This window comes from Oratosquilla oratoria, chromosome 1, assembly GCF_046742065.1.
Source record: "Oratosquilla oratoria isolate Oo_2021 chromosome 1, ASM4674206v1, whole genome shotgun sequence".
NCBI lineage: Eukaryota > Metazoa > Arthropoda > Malacostraca > Stomatopoda > Squillidae > Oratosquilla > Oratosquilla oratoria.
In genome coordinates this window covers 58185186-58205185 of record NC_134777.1, presented here as the reverse complement: position 1 = coordinate 58205185, position 20000 = coordinate 58185186, and the positions used below count along the sequence as shown (strand labels likewise).

Below are 20000 nucleotides of genomic sequence, written 5' to 3'. Positions count from 1 at the left end.
GAGGAGCGGGAGAGGACTTGAATTCGAGAGGGTGGTGAAGAGGAGGCCAGAGGAAGAGAACGAACAAAAGGAAGGAACGACACGATGAGAATAGGCTGGGCGGAAACACGAGACGAAATGGTTTTGTGGAGGATGGGGGGGGAGACCTGGGGGGGGGGAGGACGGCGGCTCAAAACCCACCAAGCCTCGGGGGTCTTGGGTGTGGGAGGGGGGGGGGCGCAGTAGGCTCGCCTGCCCGGTACGTGGCGGCCATGACGCACCCGCCGAAAGTACAACGTGACCTCGAAGTCACGTGCGACGGGAAAGGGGGAGGGTGGTGGTGCCGGAGGGAGAAGGAGACGAGGCGGTGAATAGGAAGAGGGGAAGGGTGGTGGAGGGAGAGGTTGAGGAAGAGGAGGAGGAAGAAAAGGAATTGTTTATAAGCCACGCCTTGTATGCTTCTCTTACCACTGACTCCTCCTCCTCCTCCTCCTTCGCGGGGGAGCCGTCCGCCCAACCAAAGCAACCCACCCGTCGTCACCTACTGTGGCCATTCCACCTACCTTTTCCGACCGAGCTGGTAAGCCTTCCTTCCAGCCCTAAAACAACGTCACCATCCCCACTCCAACTACCTCCCTCCAGTGTCCTCATGCATCGTCGTCCCTGGGTCTCTGTGCTAGGACCAACGCTAGGGCCAATGGCAGGGTCCACTACCACACTCTCTCTAACTCCAGCCCGACTACTCCTCCAGACTGCACTTCACTCCAGCGCACTCTCCACTGCACGGCCACCACGTCTCGGCCAGCTAAAGACCTTTGGTCTTCCGCCGGCGAGGATGGCTGGCACGGGTATGAGTGACTTGATGGTACTAAGATATTTTGACATAAAACAAAAATTCTTGGTTAAATATGGTAACAGGATAATATTGTAATTCATCCACCACCATACTGAAATGACAACCGATTTTCACCATACAAAACTTATGAAATGCAACACTCACTTGTGATGTCTCAATAAATAAATAAAAGCATAAGTAAATAAATAAATTAATAAATGAAATAATTTCAAAAGATACTTTGATGGCAACACTTACACATCGGGCTTGATCTCTCAGCATGGCGACGATCCCATTTCACGTCCCAAACCCTGCTCCGATCCCAACTGGGGACCAAAATAAAAAACTTGGTCCCACTGTGATTCCCACATACGGGAAGGAAGCGTTGAAGTCGTCGTTGACACCACGACGCACGACTTTGTCGTTCCCGTTGCGACATTGTTTCTTACCCCGTGACGTCATGTCGACGAAGGCCCGATTTGTCTGCTTCGGCCGCCACAATGCCAACGACCGTTAACTTAACCCTCCGTCCCTATCTTCTCTCTCTATGTCACCATAAGGATCAGTGACCACACATTTAACAAGAAATATCTGATCCTTCTTTTACACACTTGTCTCGCAAACAACGTGCGCGCACACTCGGAAGCCACAGATCCCAGCACCTAACTCACCCACCCAACCATGCCTCAGCCTAGGGCCTGCAACTCTATGCGATACGCTACGGACTTCGTACCCGAACCAAACCAGATTATCATTACTAGACCGTGGACAGGCCGGGATATACGATACCCGGGGCAAGCGGGGGAACCACACAGACTAGAAAGAGAAAGAGGAAACGGTGACCTGAGAGGTACGTGCGAGTGTTCCAACATGATGTGAAAATGTATATTTAAGTATCTGGGTATGCAAACGTTTGCGTAAGTCCGTAAAACCCATTACGCGTACATTTCTAGATTTTAAGACATTGGATATTCTTCTAAGCAATATGTTTGCGATTGTCGGCAACTGTCATTCAATTTTATATTGATGTTGCCTGTTCGCTTACTGTGCCATATATATTTTTTCTGCACCACTCTATGGACTGAAAGTTCTCCCGGCGGACTTCATGCTTTGCTAATGTAAATCCAAAATATATGTATGTACCTCTATATATGAAGTACATTTGTAAGAATGTGCATATATATATATATATATATATATATATATATATGCAGAGTAGACCACTTGGAAGAAAGAAACTAACGAAGGAGAGCGCTTTCGTATATTACATCCAGTGTAAAAGGTACATTTAGCACTAAAGATATATATATACACATATATATATATATATATATATATATATATATATATATATATATATATATATATCACGCAGAAACCACAGGGAAATTAAAATTAGGAATACTAAAAGTTTTCGACCATTGCGACATCTTCAGAGTACAAGAAAGAAAAATAGAACACAATATTTATACAGAAATAAGAAAACTGGGGAAGGTCACAGCAACATAAAACCTTCAGACTATATACATACCCCATATACAAATACACAAGAAAATGATAATAGTAATAATAAAACAATAAAAAAAACACAACCATGTGGCCGAAAAGTCCACAGGGACATTTGGGCACAATTATGAGTCATGGTACTGTTGTGTTATTCTATTAATTATGAAATTCATCTAGTGTGAATAAACCTAAACTCAAATTGATGTTATTATCAAACTTTCTTTTTATAAAACTGGATTCAATGATGTTCCATTTTAAAACAAAATTAAAAACAATTTTTTTTAACATTGTACCAGTTAATGCTATGGTTTGTGTCTCTTTCATGGACAAAAACCCCACTAGCCATGGCACGTCCTTATACTATATTTATGTTAAATCATCCTTATATGTAATTCTTTCCCAGTTTCGCCAATGTAACAGGAGCTACAGTGTTTACAGTCAATACTGTAGACGCACCCTACATTATTGCAATGGAATTTTTAATGAGGAGTTCTTTGATGGTATTGTTTTTGAAAATAACACTGATATTGAGCTCCTTAAGGATGCGAGGAAGTCTTACAAGATTTTCATGAAAAGGAAAAGGAAGAACTAAAAGATTTTTCTTGCAAAATGTATCATCTTTTCGGGATGTATTAAAATGAGACTTTCAGGACCTATATTGTAATTTATCTACAACATATTTAGGATATTTCAAGCCCAATGCAATGTCATATATTCTTCTTATTTCCTGGTCTAAAAATTCTGGACAGTAAATCCTAAACGCTATTAAAACCATGGATGAAAAAACAGAAATCTTAGTATTAATGTGATGTGCAAAATAGAAATGAACATATGGCAAAAAATTGGTTGGCTTCCTAAAAATGTCTAACCTAAAACATCTATTTTTTCTAATAACAGAAACACCAAAAAGAGGCAATTTGTTATCTTGTTCTACTCCGTTTTAAATCTAATAGAAGGCACTAAATTATTTATTTTAATAAGAAAAATTTCCAAATTAAGATCAGTAGGCCAAATGCATAAAATGTCATCGACATATCGATACCAGATGATTTTACGGGGGGAAATACAAGCTAACAATTCCCTTTCAGAGGAGGCAATATACGAATTGCTTAAAACTGGAGATAAGGGGTTCCCCTTGGCCTTACCAAAATTTTTTAACAAAAAATTAATCATTGAAACAAATTTATAGTCAACCACACAAATTTTAATCAAATTGATAATAATGTCTATAGGTTAGAGTAAGTTGTGCGATTGAAGTTCTTTTCTTAGAAACTCAAGCAAATAAAAAACGGGAACACATGTAATTAAAGAATTAATGTCAAAACTAAATTGAAATAATAAGTGAAGTCAAGACTGTTGAGTTTGCTGATTAAGTCTTCGTTATTATTAATGTGAGAATGAGAAATAGATCCAACAAGGGGGCTCAGAATGGACACTAGCCAATTAGAAGATATATAAGAAACCAGTAGAGCTGATTTTGGCCTGATAGGATTATCAGGTTTATGGGCTTTAATCAACCTGTACAAATATTCTAAGGAAGGTGACAAAGTAGAGAATTGTTTAATGAGTAAGCCATTCCCTTTCAAATAATTTTTTAGATTCTTATAAAACTCTGCATTAACTGACTCCGGTGGATTCTTATGGAGTTCAGAAAACGTGACTTTATCATACAACATGTTTTTCTTGTCGACATAATCAACTCTGTTCAAAATAACCTAACATTTACTTATGTCGGCTCTAGTGATGTAAATCTTTATACACACACACACACACACACACACACACACACACACACACATATATATATATATATATATATATATATATATATATATATATATATATATATACATACACACACACTGAGGACGAAACGTCGATACAATATATGGTTGCATTAGGTCAGTGATCGGCAACCTGGTGCTCTTTCAGGCCACTTGTGCTTGTGGCTCCACGAGTTTCTTGCAAAATAATTATTCCACCAAAACGAAGACGTCATTTAATGTAAATTTGTAAAACATTCCAAGCAAAATTATATATATATATATATACACATATTCATTCAACTTAGAAAAGATGTCGCATTTGACAATATATGCAAATATGGATGTGGAAGCTTATGTATACATATATAATCATGCATGCATGTACTTCGTTGGCGGTAACCAGCGTTTCTTTACTTGGAGAGACAACATAAGGTGGCGGCACACGAGGCATTTCTCGCTAGCATGCTACTTGCTTTCGCTACTTTGTCTGAGTAGAAACGATTTCGTTTACGATCTTTTGTTTTTCAAAATTCCAAATGTCATATTACTCTTGCGTCACACAGTGAGAACCTGAATGACGTACTGAGAGAAGTTAAACCTAGAATACGAAAGTTAGTCGTTTCTACTCAAACGAAATAGCAAAAGCAAGTAGCATGCTAGTCTAGTGTGCTACCACTTTAATAGTCAAAAAGAGATCAGCATTCTTTCTCGAGTGGAGATTAGCCTTCCATCACAAAAGAACGACGCTGCGTGACTCTGGTCCGTAGGGGTTCAACTAGTCCCCCATAATAATGAATACATAAAACTTGTATGTAGTCAATATACGAGGATGTACGTGTGTGTGTGTGTGTGTGTGTGTGTGTGTGTGTGTGTGTGTGTGTGTGTGTGTGTGTGTGTGTGTGTGTGTGTGCGCGCGCGCGCTCATAGGTATAGTCACGAGGAAGAGTTTCGACCTACGCTACAGTTCTTACAAAGGCAATGTTATTTCTTTTATTTTTTTTTAAGGACGTGATATATTTTCGACGTGATATATTTTCCTGAGTATTAGTTAGCTTTCAGTTAGGCAATTTTCCTGAAAAGATATAAACATAAAATTGTCAGACAAAGAACTTGAATTCTGTATCATGAAAAACTCTGTTGGTCATAAATTTTGCTCATGGCTGTACGGAGTTCATAGTCTGCGTTAGATCGAAATGCTTGAGGTAACACACACACACACACACACACACACACACACACACACACACACACACACACACACACACACACACACACACACACACACACAACTCGTGGCGCAGTTGATAGAGTTTCCGGCTGCCACTACGGAGGTCCGGATTCGAATCCCGCCCATGGCTGAAATAATTTCAGTATCGCTGCGCTGCGGGTTGTTACTCCAACTCCCGTGGGCGGGGAGTTGTGTGTGTGTGTTCGTGTAAGGTCATATACGAGCTCTGAGCTCTCTTTCGGGAGGGAAATAGCTGTCGATCAAGAGTCCAACACGTGACCCAAAGACTATGGTGAATCACACACACATATACACTTTTTCAACAGCCCCACGTGATTTTCAGTTCAATGGCATATACATTTGTTTGACGTACGTGCAAAAACAAACAAATAAATAAATAAAGTGTTATGGTATCAGTTCAACTACGTAATAGGGTATGAACTAAAGTTAAGACTGTCGTGAGAGAGATTTCCTCCTCCTCCTCCTTAAGTGTGACACGCATCGATGACCATAGCAAAGGGGTCGGCACTCAGTCGTCTGAATGAAAGTGTCTGGCGGCAGCTGGAGAGAGAGAGAGAGAGAGAGAGAGAGAGAGAGAGAGAGAGAGAGAGAGAGAGAGAGAGAGAGAGAGAGAGAGAGAGAGAGAGAGAGAGAGAGAGAGAGAGAGAGAGAGAGAGAGAGAGAGAGAGAGAAAGCGTGCCACCCAGCACGGAAGGAGCTGATTTCAGGTAAGTGAATTTAATCCAGACTCCAACATATTTCCGCCCGTGTTAAGAGACGAGAAACTCAATGTGACAGGTAAACTGAAGAAGACGAAAAAAAAAGTCGCATAAGAGGATCCTTAACGGGATTGTGGCAAAAAACAAAACAAAATAAATTAGAAAAAACAAATAACATTAATAAAACCAACCAAATAAAACAAATAGATAAATAAATAAATAAAATAAATACATAAACAGTTTATGGTAACCACTAGCCAAGCAGCAGTCAAAAAGTAAAAACAATACTACTGAGTCCTCTTTAAAAGACAAACGAAACCTTACTATTCTATGTTCATATTTTTCTTGGCCTATTCCCACACCCTCCTCGATCTCAATGTCCAGAAAACCTCTCTCAGTATAAATGAAAATGCTCTTCTTCGATGTCGATGTATTTTTTCCCCTTTTATACTTCCACGCTATTTTATATTTCAATGCCAAAAGTGGACACCAGTAACAGTCAGGGGTGGTTGACCTATTGTGCCGCACGCAACCTTTAAGGAGCCAGATCGTCACACCAGGTGTCCAAAGGTGCCAGCCAATAGGTGCCGAGCTCTCCGGAAGCGAAATGTCCTCCATACTTGGCGGTTATTAGTTAGTTAGTCTGTCAGTTAGAAACAGTCACATTGCACTAAGAACAACCTCATCGCCACGATCCCATCCATGTAGGGAAACTCAGGGGAATCCCAAAGGTACGATGTGGGTTCTCCGATACAAGGATGTCGACAGGAATATCCGAGTTTACACCCAGGAGCCTTTATTGTACGTGTGCTGTGTACTGCCTGATTAAGACACCAGGCGAATCCGACAGAATGCACACATACGTACGCAGGAAGCCTTACGTATGTCACAGCCGGAATTCGAAATCTGGTCTCAGGAGTGAAGCAAACGCGTTACCACTGATCCACCAGAAGTGGTTGTTACGGATCGCCACCAGCGAGGTGTAACGGCAGACCAGCACCCGTTACGGCCGGAAGGGTTGACTCCTGTTACACGAGCTCTTTGGTGTACACGGGTGGTGGTGGTGAAGGCCGTGATGGTGGTGATATTGGTATTTCTATTATATAAAGTGACAATGTTCTAGGCTTCACTGGGTCGCTACCATAGGCTGACTGGGTGGGAAGGGCGACGAACAATAACATTCAAATAAACGAATGTGGCCTCTTGGCTATGTAGAAGGTGTCAGGTTGTACAAAGGGTGCCAGGGACGCTGCAACCTTCTAGCGTGAGAGAAGGTTCAGGTGTTGGAAGGTGCACAGGTGACCAAATACAGTCCACCTTTCTGGGAGGCGGGGGCTGAGTGACATCATATCGCCCTGTCAGGGTTTGGATTCACAGACAGGCTAAATGCGCGACATGACGTCATGTCGGCTGCGATGACAATTTCAACAAAAGCTGACAACTTTGTAGATTGGGATTAACCGTGACGATGTATGAATAGAAACAAGGCACAATAGTACAAGAAAATGACAGTAAGACGTAGGCTGAGTTCTGATATAAGTAATAGAACTACACAGTTCCAAAAGGATAGAAGTCGTATAAAAATTTGTAGTAATAGTAATAATAGTAGTAGTAGTAGTAGTAGTAGTAGTTGTTGCATCAGAATGCTAGTAAAATTAGCAATAGTAGTGGCAGCAAAAGAGCCAGATTACACCATGATGGCTAAAAATTTACTCTGTGTGTGTGTGTGTGTGTGTGTGTGTGTGTGTGTGTGTGTGTGTGTGTGTGTGTGTGTGTGTGTGTGTGTGTGTGTGTGTCAACGCGCATATGAATGTGTGCGTGTGGGCGCGTGAGAGTGCGATAAGATAGGAGTATGATATGCAGGTGACAGGCAGGCAGGCAGGCAGGCCAGGTGTGAGGGGTTTGGCTGAGGAGGACAAAGCGACAAAGGAGAGTTCGGGGAGAACAAAGTCCAAACAAGAACAGGTCTGTTCACTTCGGAATAATAATAATTAACGATATAAGTACATAATAATATAATAATGAAGGAGACTGCAAGAAACCATAAGGCCTACACTAGGCAGTTCCATGTCTATTACCACATGTCATCCCCATCCATAAAGTTGTCTAACAGTTTCTTAAGAAAACAACTGATAAATTCAGCGTTCACTACATGGTTACTAAGTCTATTCCATTCGTTGAACACCCTATTAGTAAAGCAATTCTTACCTATTTCCTTCTCAAATCTAAATTTGTTCAATTACTGCAAGTCCTGCCCAGTTGTCTTTATATGATGGCCTTGTTTGCGTCACCCCGCACTCTGCGTCTTTCCAGAGAGTGTAAGTTAAGGTCCCTAAGCCTCTATTCGTATGGTAAATTTCTGAGCCTATGTATCATTTTGGTCATTCTCCTCTGTACTGATTCTAGTGAAGTGATATCCATTCTATAAGACGGAGACCAAAAATGTACCGCATAGTCAAGGATGGGTCTAACGCTAGATAGAATTTGATAATTACCTCTGCACTTATATTCGTAACCGTCCTAACAATGAAACCTAATGCTCTGTTAGCTTTATTCCTGGCGCTAATACACTGTTTCCTAGATTTAAGGTCAGGACTCACTAGAACTTCCAAGTCTCTCTCGTACTCAGTTTTCTCTAAAAACGTGTTATCTAAGTTATATCTGCTTTCGGGGTTGTGTAGCCCTACGTTTAACACGGTGCATTTTGAGATATTGAAGTCCATTTGCCATTTCACCATGTGTACAATTTGTTAAGATCATCCTGCAGAGTGTCGTCGTCTTCTAACCTAATCAGGCGTCCTATTTTAGTGTCGTCCGCAAACTTACTAACATTACTATTAATCCCATTGCCTAAGTTGTTTATGTACATAATGAACAACAAGGGACCCCAAACCGAGCCCTGGGGGACCCCACAAGAAACACTCTCCCCCCTGAATTTTACACCGTTTATGGTGACCCGCTGTTTTCTGTCACTGATCCAAGTTCTAATACATTCTAACACTTTTCCTCCTATACCATGGGCTTTGATTTTATTTAGAAGTCTCTGGTAGGGCACCTTATCAAACTCTTTGCTAAAGTCACGAGGGGTTCCGAGTTATATATATATATATATATATATATATATATATATATATATATATATATATATATATATATATATATATATATATATATTTTTTTTTTTACTATAATAAGTAGTAGCCTCTGTCTGTTCACGAACTCCTCCTAGGGTTTTGGAGATAGACCCCCATACTTGAATAACTATATTTCCAATTATATATATATATATATATATATATATATATATATATATATATATATATATATATATATATATATTGGTTAGGGTTAAGAGATAGATCCCCATAACTATATATATTCTGATACCCTATCACTCCAGGTACTTGGATAACTATATCTCATCTAAAAAAAATACATATTTTGGTTAGGGTTAAGGGTTAATGTTAAGTGGGGTATGGTTAGGTTATGGATTATTCACGAACTCCTAGGTTTTTGCAGATACATCCCTATAAACTTATATATTCTGAAACCTTATAACCCAAGGTACTTGGATAACTATCTTTCATTTGTATCTACTATAATAAAGTAGTAGCCTCTGTCTGTTTGTTCACGAACTCCCCCCCCCCCAAACCATATATATTCACCATAACCCAGATTACTTGGATAAGTACATTTTATTTCCAAAGGGCGTCTCCCTCCTCAAATTGATTTTTTCTTACTTTCTTAACATTTTATTTTTGTTACCTTTTCCATTGAGTTATATTGATACGTTTAACTTTTCTCCACAAATTCTATCAAAATTAAAATGATCATCATTTGCCCGTAGCAACGCGCGGGTAATTTGGCTAGTATATATATAATGTCAAATCGCCAATTTTCTACTCTACAGTGAAGCGCCCTGTTCTTATTCAGACCTTGGAAAAGGCGACAGTGACAGGTTAGTCTAGTTTGCTGGTGAACCACCACGCAAGAAGCATATATGCCGTGAGGTGGGAATCCCTCGTGGGGAGAGGTAAAGGGGGTTCAGACGAGGAGGGACGTGAGCTCGCATCCTTCAAAGGCGCGGACACACACACACACACACACACACACACACACAAAGGTTTCTTTGGGTGGTTAAGGAAAGACAACGACGACGAAGATGAATGTGATTGTTATTACGATTCACTGTTTATCTGGAAGAGAAGAGGAAGTAAGTGTTACAGCTGTGTGAAAACGACATCACTAAGAGTACGAGTAAGAACCAATGAACAAAGGAACGAGAGAGAGAGAGAGAGAGAGAGAGAGAGAGAGAGAGAGAGAGAGAGAGAGAGAGAGAGAGAGAGAGAGGGAGAGGGAGAGAGGAGGGGGGAGATAAAAAGGAAAAACAAACGTAAAGAAACGAAAACAATGAAGAAAACGAGAGAATAAAACCTCATTTCTATGCCTAAGCAACAAAACATCAGAAACATTCGAGGAAATACAGCCAACGGAATGGGTGACCGGGGGCGATGACGGGTGAAGCGGTGGTGAAGGGTGCCCCAGAGATGGGTGGCCCAGACTGGTGACGTTGCTGGGGGAGAGTGGGAGCTCGGCAAAGGGTGACAAAGGTAAGGTGATCTTCACTCGTGAAAATTCCGCCCTTCTCTTCACCGTTTGACCGCCAGGCGATTTCATTCAGCCGTGGGTTTGGCTGATTTCCAGTTTATGGTGCCGCAACATCCTTGTCGTACGGCACAGCCGTGGGACACCCTCTTAGGCAACGTGGGGGTTGAATTAAGATCTATTCAGGCTATTAAGTCAGGCGATTTTATTCAGCTCAAGGAGGGGTTCTGGAAGATAATGAGCTATAAAGACTCAATAAACACTCAATAGTTTTCTTGTAACTTCTGAAGCCTTTATTCTGGCTAAAACAATTTATTTTAGTCAGTTTATGAGGGACCATTTACGCTTGTGGGGCTAGGCTATTTATATATGTAGGTGGGTCTGTACTAGATTAAAATGGTTATTCCTATCCAGGTCCAACGCGGAAGCATATGTGTGTGTGTGTGTGTGTGTGTGTGTGTGTGTGTGTGTGTGTGTGTGTGTGTGTGTGTGTGTGTGTGTGTGTGTGTGTGTGTGTGTGTGTGATCGCGCGCGATGGGAGGAAGGGTGGACGGCATTAAGCTGTCGAGTCATTGAGTAAACTCAACGGTGTCCGTACTTTGGCCCCTCTGCTGCTCCCCCCCCTTGCCCCCACCCCACCCCCAACTCAACCTCCTAAACTCCCCATGCCTGATGCAGGAGGTGGAGGGGGTGAGGGTGACGGGAAGGGTGAGGAGAGTGGAGGGAAGAGGCGAGAGTAATTATGCCTTCCAGTGCCCGAGGAAGTAACCCTTCTTCGGCAAGGGCACCCATAGTGATGTAGGTGAAGATCAAGAGGATGTAAAAGAAGATGAGGAAGATGAGAATGATAAGGTTGATAAGGATGGTGATGAGGACGTAAAAGAAAATGAGGATAAGGAGGATAATGATGAGGTTGATGGTGGAAATGATGAGGAAGAGGATGATGTGAACAAGGATGAGGATGACGTCGAGGATGAAGATGATGAGGACCAGGAAGACGATGATGAGGATGAGGATGTGAATAAGAACGAATATGAGGATGAGAATGAAGACGTGGAAGATGAGGTTGAGGATGACGAAGATAAGGATGAGGATGAAGATAAGCAGGAAAAGGCTGAGAAAAATTGGAAGATGAGGATGAAGTCGAGGAAGATGAGAATGATGATGATGATGAGGAGGAGGAGGAGGCCGTGGAAGACGATGATAATGAGGAAGACGTAAATGAGGAAAAGGATGAAGAAGATTGGGAACATCAGGACGTAAATGAAGGTAATAAGAATGAGGAATATGAGGAAGAGAAGAAATGTGGTGGGCAGTCCAAAGAAAAAGAGGAAGAGGAAGGAGAGAGGGGGAGGAAGCGTCATTGTGGTTGTGTACTGACAGCCTTAAAAAAAAAAAAAAAAAAAAAAAAAAAAAAAAAAAAAAAAAAAAAAAAAAAAAAAAAAAAAAAAAAAAAAAAAAAATTATATATATATATATATATATATATATATATGTATATATATATGTATATATATATATATATATATATATATATATATATATATATCCGGCTGACGTCCGGGGCCTCGCCCGGACAAGAGGGATCCAGTGTGTATCCGGGGCAGGCCCGGAATGGCGGCAGCGGGCGCTGTGGCCCAGGCGCGAATTTCCTCACCGGTACTTTCCGGCGCCCCGCCGCTGTCGACGGATCCGAATCACGGTGATGCCTCATTTTCACCCAGTTGCATTTCGCCAAATCATGTTTTGCCACGTTGTGTTTCGCTATATCACTGTTTGCCACGTTGTGTTTAGCCAAATCACGTTTTGTCCCAATGTATTTCGCCAAATCAGTTTGCAACGTTGTGTTTAGCCAAATCGCGTTTGGCCACATTGCATTTCAGCAATCTATGTTTTGCCACGTAGCATTTCGCCTAACCCCGTTTTCCAATATATATATATATATATATATATATATATATATATATATATATATATAAAATAATAGTAATAAATATATAAACGAATATATATAATAACTAAACAAATAAAACGCCAAATTCCCTAGATCAGGTTAGGGTACGTTTGGGAGTTTGACGAAATGGGATTCTGGAGAGGAAGAAAAAAAAATGTGGTCGAAATTTCATTTATATAATTAGAAGAGACTCCTGGGTCACTTTCTATTGTTTCACATTTCCCTCGAGTCTGCAATCCATATCTCTTCAATACAGATGAATTCCTTTCACCACTCAATTGCGGAAAATTATAAAAAAAAAAAAAAAAAAATGGAACGCACTCGTCCCTTCCGTACTGTTCTGTACTTTCACCCGACTCCTCTCCCGTCCCCCAAGAGATTTTATTCTTCTCCACGGCGCCCCCCCCCACACACTTCCTCACCAACGAAGGATTTATTCACCAGGAAGTCCCCGGTATTTCCCCAGACCTTGTAACCAAGCCTACCCCAGCACTTTCCCTCCCGCTCTCTCTCACCCTCATCCCTCCATGTTGAAGGCCCCCTCCTCCCATCTCTGAATAATGGGGAATGGGGGTTAGGTTAAAAACTGTTTAGTAAGGAGGTAAGCCACGGGCCACCTTTGTTGATGCGCGGGTCACGCCTCTTCCTGACGTGGCCGCCCCCAGACTCATCAACATCGCCTCCCAGTCCAAATCTCACCTCTGACGCACCGTGCCTGCCGCCAGGCGATTTTATTCGTCTCCGGGGGGGGGGCACCCCCGACGCTTCCATAGGGTACGGGGTTAGTCACACCTCGATTATTTCTCTCCTAGAAATTCCTAGAAACAAGGGCTATCATGAAATACTCTACGATAGGAAAATTATTTAGTGTGTGTGTGTGTGTGTGTGTGTGTGTGTGTGTGTGTGTGTGTGTGTGTGTGTGTGTGTGTGTGTGTGTGTGTGTGTGCGCGCGCGCTCTCTCTCGTCACGGTCGCAGTTTTAAAAGTAAAGGCACAGGTGGGCAGCTCCCTAACCGACCTTTCCAGTTTCAAACCGAAGACCGTTAAATCCGTTGATGAAATACAACGCAAAGCCATTCACGACCACTGGCTCATAAGCGCTTCTTCCTAAAGGTATATTCCCTATGAAAAAAGTTGTGGCTTGCGTGGATCAAAACCTGAATTCTACTTAAATTGGGAGGGGGGGTTGTTTAGATATTCCACTACTTTATCATAATTTGTCTTCGCAAAATTAAATACTACAAGGAACGGTGGTCCCGCAGTGACTCGGTTGGTATAGGGCGCGTCTTGTAACCGCGTGGTGAATTCGGCGTCTGTTCGAATCCTGGCCGTGGCGCAAAGATTAGGAAGGGCTTCACCCCACTCTGAGTAATGGAACACGACCACTGCTGCTCACGTCGGACCTGAAGTGACTTGTGTGTGTGTGTGTGTGTGTGTGTGTGTGTGTGTGTGTGTGTGTGTGTGTGTGTGTGTGTGTGTGTGTGTGTGTGTGTGTGTGTGTGTGTGTGTGTGTGTGTGTGTGTGTGTGTGTGTGTGTGTGTTTGTGTGTGATCCACCATCTTCCTCTGAGTATCGTTACGGCATAGCGTTCATGTATGAACAGTTTCGAACCACTGGCAAGATTGAGGTCCGAACGGGGTACTCGCCCCGCAAACCGTCAAAAAAATAAATGAATAAAATAAAATAAATAAATAAAATAAGATACAAGGAACAAAACATTAGTAACAATAATAATAATAATAATAATAATAATAATAATAATAATAACAACAACAATAATTATATTAATAATAATAACAATAATAGTAGTGATCTACTGTATATATAAAGGGACGCTCTGTATGTATGTTTGCCTCATACATCCACCATAATAATGGCATCAGCGTGAAATTCAGAAAGTGACTGGTTTTGCGCCAAGAGCAGGATTTTATTTATGTTGCCGCTGTGATAACTAGTTTGTTGCCGGATAGTTACGTTGCCAAGAATCTACACTCCTTAGGGCCGGAATATAGGATACAAGAATAATAATAATAACAATAATAGCAATACTCCAAATAATAACAAAACAACAATAATTATGATAATAAGAACATTACACAACTATGTATCCCCATATTATACTAAGTGGATCAAATAATGTCCTAACTCAAAATAATCCCGTTTGCATTTACTGTTATTCATTTACAAATCTTAAAGAGAATAAAAATAAAAGTGCCAGAACAGATATACAAATCGAGTCAGTCACCATTTTGTGACGTCATGTCGAGTCAGCCACCATTTCGTGACGTCATGTCGAGTCAGCCACCATTTCGTGACGTCATGTCGTTGGTGTCTTTTTCAAATGTGAACCGATCATGAAAGCCTATTCCCGTAGATGAAGTGATAACAGAGACAGAAGATATTTTTAATTTGATCAACATATTTGAAAGAGTGGCACAAACGTTTCCATAACAAATAACAAAATATAACAATATGTTTGTTAAGTACTCTAGAAAGAAGTAAACGAAGTTAATACAACAGTCAAGGTATAGAATTTATTTTTTTTCTGCAACTCCAATAAATTGTTCTGACCAACGTTAGACGATTTTAGTCATCATGGGGGCTGAATCAGGACACGTGCGACTAATTACTGTAATTACTGGATTACAGGTGCCTCATTATAATTACAGTTTTTGTGAATTAATAATACCTCTCTACATTGGGATCCTTAAAATTCGGAAATATGTGATATTAGATTTTTTTTTTAAATAGTAGCCCAAAATCTAAGACTGCTTCTGGAATTTTTCGTGAAGGCTATTGGAAATTTTCAAAATTCTAGAGATTCCAAATAGACGGAATTTTCTGCATTTCAGAACGATTTTTTTTTTTTTTTTTTTTTTTTTTTTTTATTTCATGGCGCTGAAAGTGAGACGGAGAGCCGGAGCAATCTGCTCAAGCCGGCGACGCCGGAGTAGTGATTATGTGTGTGTGTGTGTGTGTGTGTGTGTGTGTGTGTGTGTGTGTGTGTGAGTGTGTGTGTGTGTGTGTGTGTGTGTGTGAGAGTGTGTGTGTGTGTGTGTGTGTGAGAGAGAGAGAGAGAGAGAGAGAGGGGGGGGAGCTTGATACTTCGGCGGGAGGGAGGGAGGGAGGGAAGAGGAGAGGGGAAGGAGAAGGAGAAGGAGAAGAAGGAGAAGGAGGAGGAGGAGGAGGAGGAGGAAGCGGGAGGTGAGGTGGGGGGAGATTGTTTGCTGAGTACCTGTGACCGCAAAACCACCTCGTTGGCACCATGACGTATCACCGGTACCCCCACCACCATCATCACAACCATCACCACCACCATCATCACAACCACCACCACCATGAACACTAAAGCTGTGTCCACCAGTGTCTCCACTAAGAGGGTGCCACAGTGACGAATAAAATCACTTGACGGCATCCAAAATAAAAATACCCGCACCCGGTACGAAAGAGAGACACTTTCCTGAAAGCGACGCTATCGTCGACCCCGATCTTGAAGGGTGAGGATGATACGTTAAATGTGGTGAATGTGGTGGTGCCGCAGCTGTTTGTCGCCGATTATTACTACACAGCTGTGCTGGCGACACCACTACCACCACCACCATCACTATCCATATCCCCACCACTACCACCACCACCAACACTCTACGTAACCAACGGTCACCATCGCATTAACAAACACTATCACCACCATCACTATCACCAAATTATCACGAGGAATGCCCCCCCCCTCCGCCTCCACCCACGGTTAGCCTTCGTCGACAAAAATCGGACTCAGCGCCGTTAATACAATCAGCACCATGATACAATCAACACCACCACCATCTCCGCCCGCACCCATAATAATCGATGCCGCCCTCATCAAGGTAAGTGCGAGTGCATAAGGACGCGAGCGCACGCACACGGGCACACACACACACACAAAATATAGATCTAATCCTGTATATCAAAATAAATTAAATACACACAGAGAGAGAGAGAGAGAGAGAGAGAGAGAGAGAGAGAGAGAGAGAGAGATAGACCGAGTGGGGATGGAAATATTCACACGTGTTCGCACATGTGTGACCGCTTCCACGCACGAGAACACAGGTGTTCGTGGCAGAAATACACGTTTTACGTAAAAACACATTCGTGCTGAACAGATATATCCATTACTACGTGTACAAGAAACGCAATGGCGAAGCACACGCTCTCTTTCTCTCTCTCTCTCTATCTCTCTCACACACACACACACGCGCGCGCGCAAACGCACACTACAAGCCCATCAAGGGGCACAGTCCTTACCCCACGTGCGTATGTTACATTTAAACCAGTGCCATTCGGCATTTGCAGCCTGAACCTCTTTCGTCACAACCTGCCCACCACCCCAACCCCCGTGACTAAAAACTCTTCCGTAACGCCCGTGACAATGCATGAAATGACGTCTGTAACGGCTACGGGGACTTCGAACCCTTCAGTGCCACGTTATTTATTCGTATCACTGGCACTAACCTTCTCCTGGGAGGATCAGGGCCTTCCGGATTGGCTCCCCTCCCCCCTCCCCACACACTCTCCGTGGTTCCCAATGGTGCTCTCCCCCGGGACCATTTTCTTCATTCCCGTGGCACCCCTTCCCTCGATGAGAGTCAAAGGGGTCCAAACTTCCTCACCCCACCCCCACCCCACCCACTCGCAGGCAGACGAGGCAATATCACTCCCAACACCTGCACACTGGACCAGAACAACCCACTGATGAGAGGGATCTCGTTTGGGTTTGATTGCCTAAAATAGGTTTAATTGGGCTCCTGCAACAGCTCTTCCTCCTGCTCACACACCTGCGGATGCTTAGTTTACTCAGTGCCCCTCTTCACCCACCCCACCCCACCCCACCCTACAGCCCTTCCACAGGTACCTACCTGTTTCCTGGTCGTGACGTCACTGGTGGAGTCTTTTCCTTCTCACCCCACCCCACCCCGCGTCAGGATAGGGTAGGGTGGGGAGGAGCGTCACCCCCCGCCAGACACGTCGACCCCTTTTAGAGGACCTCCAAGGCCACCCCTCCACCAGGAACATTGCGCCCCCACTTGTTGCGTCTTCGACGGCACAGAACGAGGGGAAGAGAGATGAAGAAGGGCGTTCTTGGCCGCGACACACCTAGGACCTCCTTCGCCGGAAGGCAGCTCGCGACTGCCCCTCCTCCAGTCTCCTGGGCCCTGCAGGCGGTGGCTGAGAGCCCTCCCCGTCTCCTCAGGAGTCGAGCGGAGCCGACCCGAGCCGATCAGGGCCGAACCAACGAACCTCACCTCCCTTCCCCTCCCTCCCTCCCTCCCTCCCTCCTTCCTTCCTTCCTTCACCTCTTACACCACCCACCCCCACATCTCCCCAGCAGGTAGGTAGTGCCCAGGGGCACAACCCGTGAGTAAGGCTGCCCAGAGAGCAGTGCCCTTCTCAACACTCCTAACATCCAACAAAGCCGGGCCTTGTTTGGATGTCCTTATTACATAATTGTATGTTACATATACACTAACCAAATGCGGTTAACAGAATAACTATTCTGTATAAAGGATCCTAAAGTGTACGAACATCTTTCCGTCAGGATACCAGAAGTGGGTATCCACCCCAACTCCCGTAAGCGACTAGGTGATGGAGACTCGCAAAAGGGGACACCCCGCACCGGGCGCGCGCTAGCGCGCGCGCACACACACACACACACACACACACACACACACACACACACACACACACACACTCTCTCTCTCTCTCTGACTGGGCGAGACGAACACCCTACATGGCCAAGGATTTCTGCCCCCGAGGCCTGCTGAACCACTCAGGAGACAGTCTGCCCTTATTTGCAAAGTTCCATGCCAGTGCACGAACCAAAGTTCCCTCCCCCCACCTCGCTCCCCCTTCCCCCTCCCTGCCTCCACCAGTGCGCCTGCGCACGCGCAGAAGGGGTGGGGGAAGGGGAAAGAACACTTGTTGACCACGTGGCGGCGGGTGGCCGGCTGTGTCGGCGATATGCACTCCGTCCAGAGCGACCCCACCTTTCCCTCCTACAGCGCCTCCGTCACCCGATGCTAAGGCGTTCCAGGTCTCGGCCTCGCGAGGACCCTCAAATAAAAGCTCAAATATCTCGGCAGGAGCCAAGGAGCGACCGAAGAGCCTCGCATTATGTACAAGACCATTATCATGTATGCGCGCGCACACATGCGCATGAAACGAAAGACGATGCAGGAATTGTACACATTTGCATTCGCAAATACTGCAAAAACGCGCGCTGTGTGTGTGTGCGTGCGTGAAAGTGCATGTATGTGTGTGTGTGCGTGCGTGAAAGTGCATGTATGTGTGTGTGTGTGTGTGTGTGTGTGTGTGTGTGTGTGTGTGTGCACGCAGTATCTCTCCCTCTTCCAGCCTTGTTCTCTCTCTCTCAACCTAAACTGGATGTTTACAAACGTGGGGTGTACTGGAGAAAGCGCCCTCCCTCCCTCACCACCACCCACCACACCCGCTCCACCCTCCCATGGTGCCGGCTTGGGTGGGGAGGAAAATACTCCTCTTCCCCCTTCCCCCCACCCCCTACTGGAGGGTGCCGGCTTTCAGGTGCGCGCACACGCGCGATACGGGTGTGGGAAACACAAAGCATGGGTGTAACTAGACAGGAGGTCTGCGTGAGATACCGCATACACACGCGCGCGCGCACTGGAACGCACTGAAACACACACACACACACACACTCACGCACACACACACACACACACTCACGCACACACACACACACACACTCACGCACACACACACAAGAAGAAGGAGAGGGAGAGAGACTGAGAGGGAGGATATGAATGAGGTAGAGCGGATAACATACTTGAAATGGAGGAGGAAGAAGAGGAAAATGAGGAAGAGAAGTAGGAAGAGAATTAGGAGGAAGAGAAGTACATGGAGGGGAGGAGGAAGAAGAAGAGGAGGAGGGAGTTACCGGAATGAAGTGATGCAGGAAAGAGGGGAGGGTGACATCATCAAGAAAAAAACAGATAGTAAGAGGTTGGGGGTGATGGGGAGGAAGAGTACAGTTTGGGGGGAAGACTACGTGTCTCCCCCCCCACCCCCATATCGAAACATGGGGGGTTGGGGGTTTCTTGTGGTACACAACACGAAATACACATCTCCCTTTTCCAGGAGTAAATACTACTATTTTGTTATGGTTAGCATCAGATAATTTCATTCAACTGAAGGAAGGAGAGAGAGAGTAAGTTCGTGACAGCATAGACACTCCATTATGCTTCATGCTGAACGGCAGGTAGGCAGGACGATGTCTGTATCGATTCCAGCTGGGCCCACATGCACTGAATGACTCACCCGAGTGTGTGTTTGGGGGCTGTGCAGGTGTACAGTACCTACACCTGCACAAATGTGCCAGGATCCGCAAGTGTGTGTGT

At 44.0% G+C, this 20000-nt stretch overlaps 1 protein-coding gene across 3 annotated transcripts in view; it reads right to left on the bottom strand.

Annotated features, from left to right (window-relative positions):
• The window catches only part of LOC143028660 (uncharacterized), a 245980-nt gene that overhangs the window by 136013 nt on the left and 89967 nt on the right, over positions 1-20000 (bottom strand). Inside the window, exon 1 of one of the 3 annotated variants that reach the window (XM_076191180.1) lies at positions 1073-1111. The exons of the other annotated variants lie outside the window; for them this stretch is intronic. Coding sequence (XP_076047295.1) covers positions 1073-1096 — 24 coding nt within the window. The 5' untranslated portion in view covers positions 1097-1111. Of the gene's footprint in view, positions 1-1072; positions 1112-20000 lie in introns of those variants that run through there. 3 annotated transcript variants of the gene reach the window in all.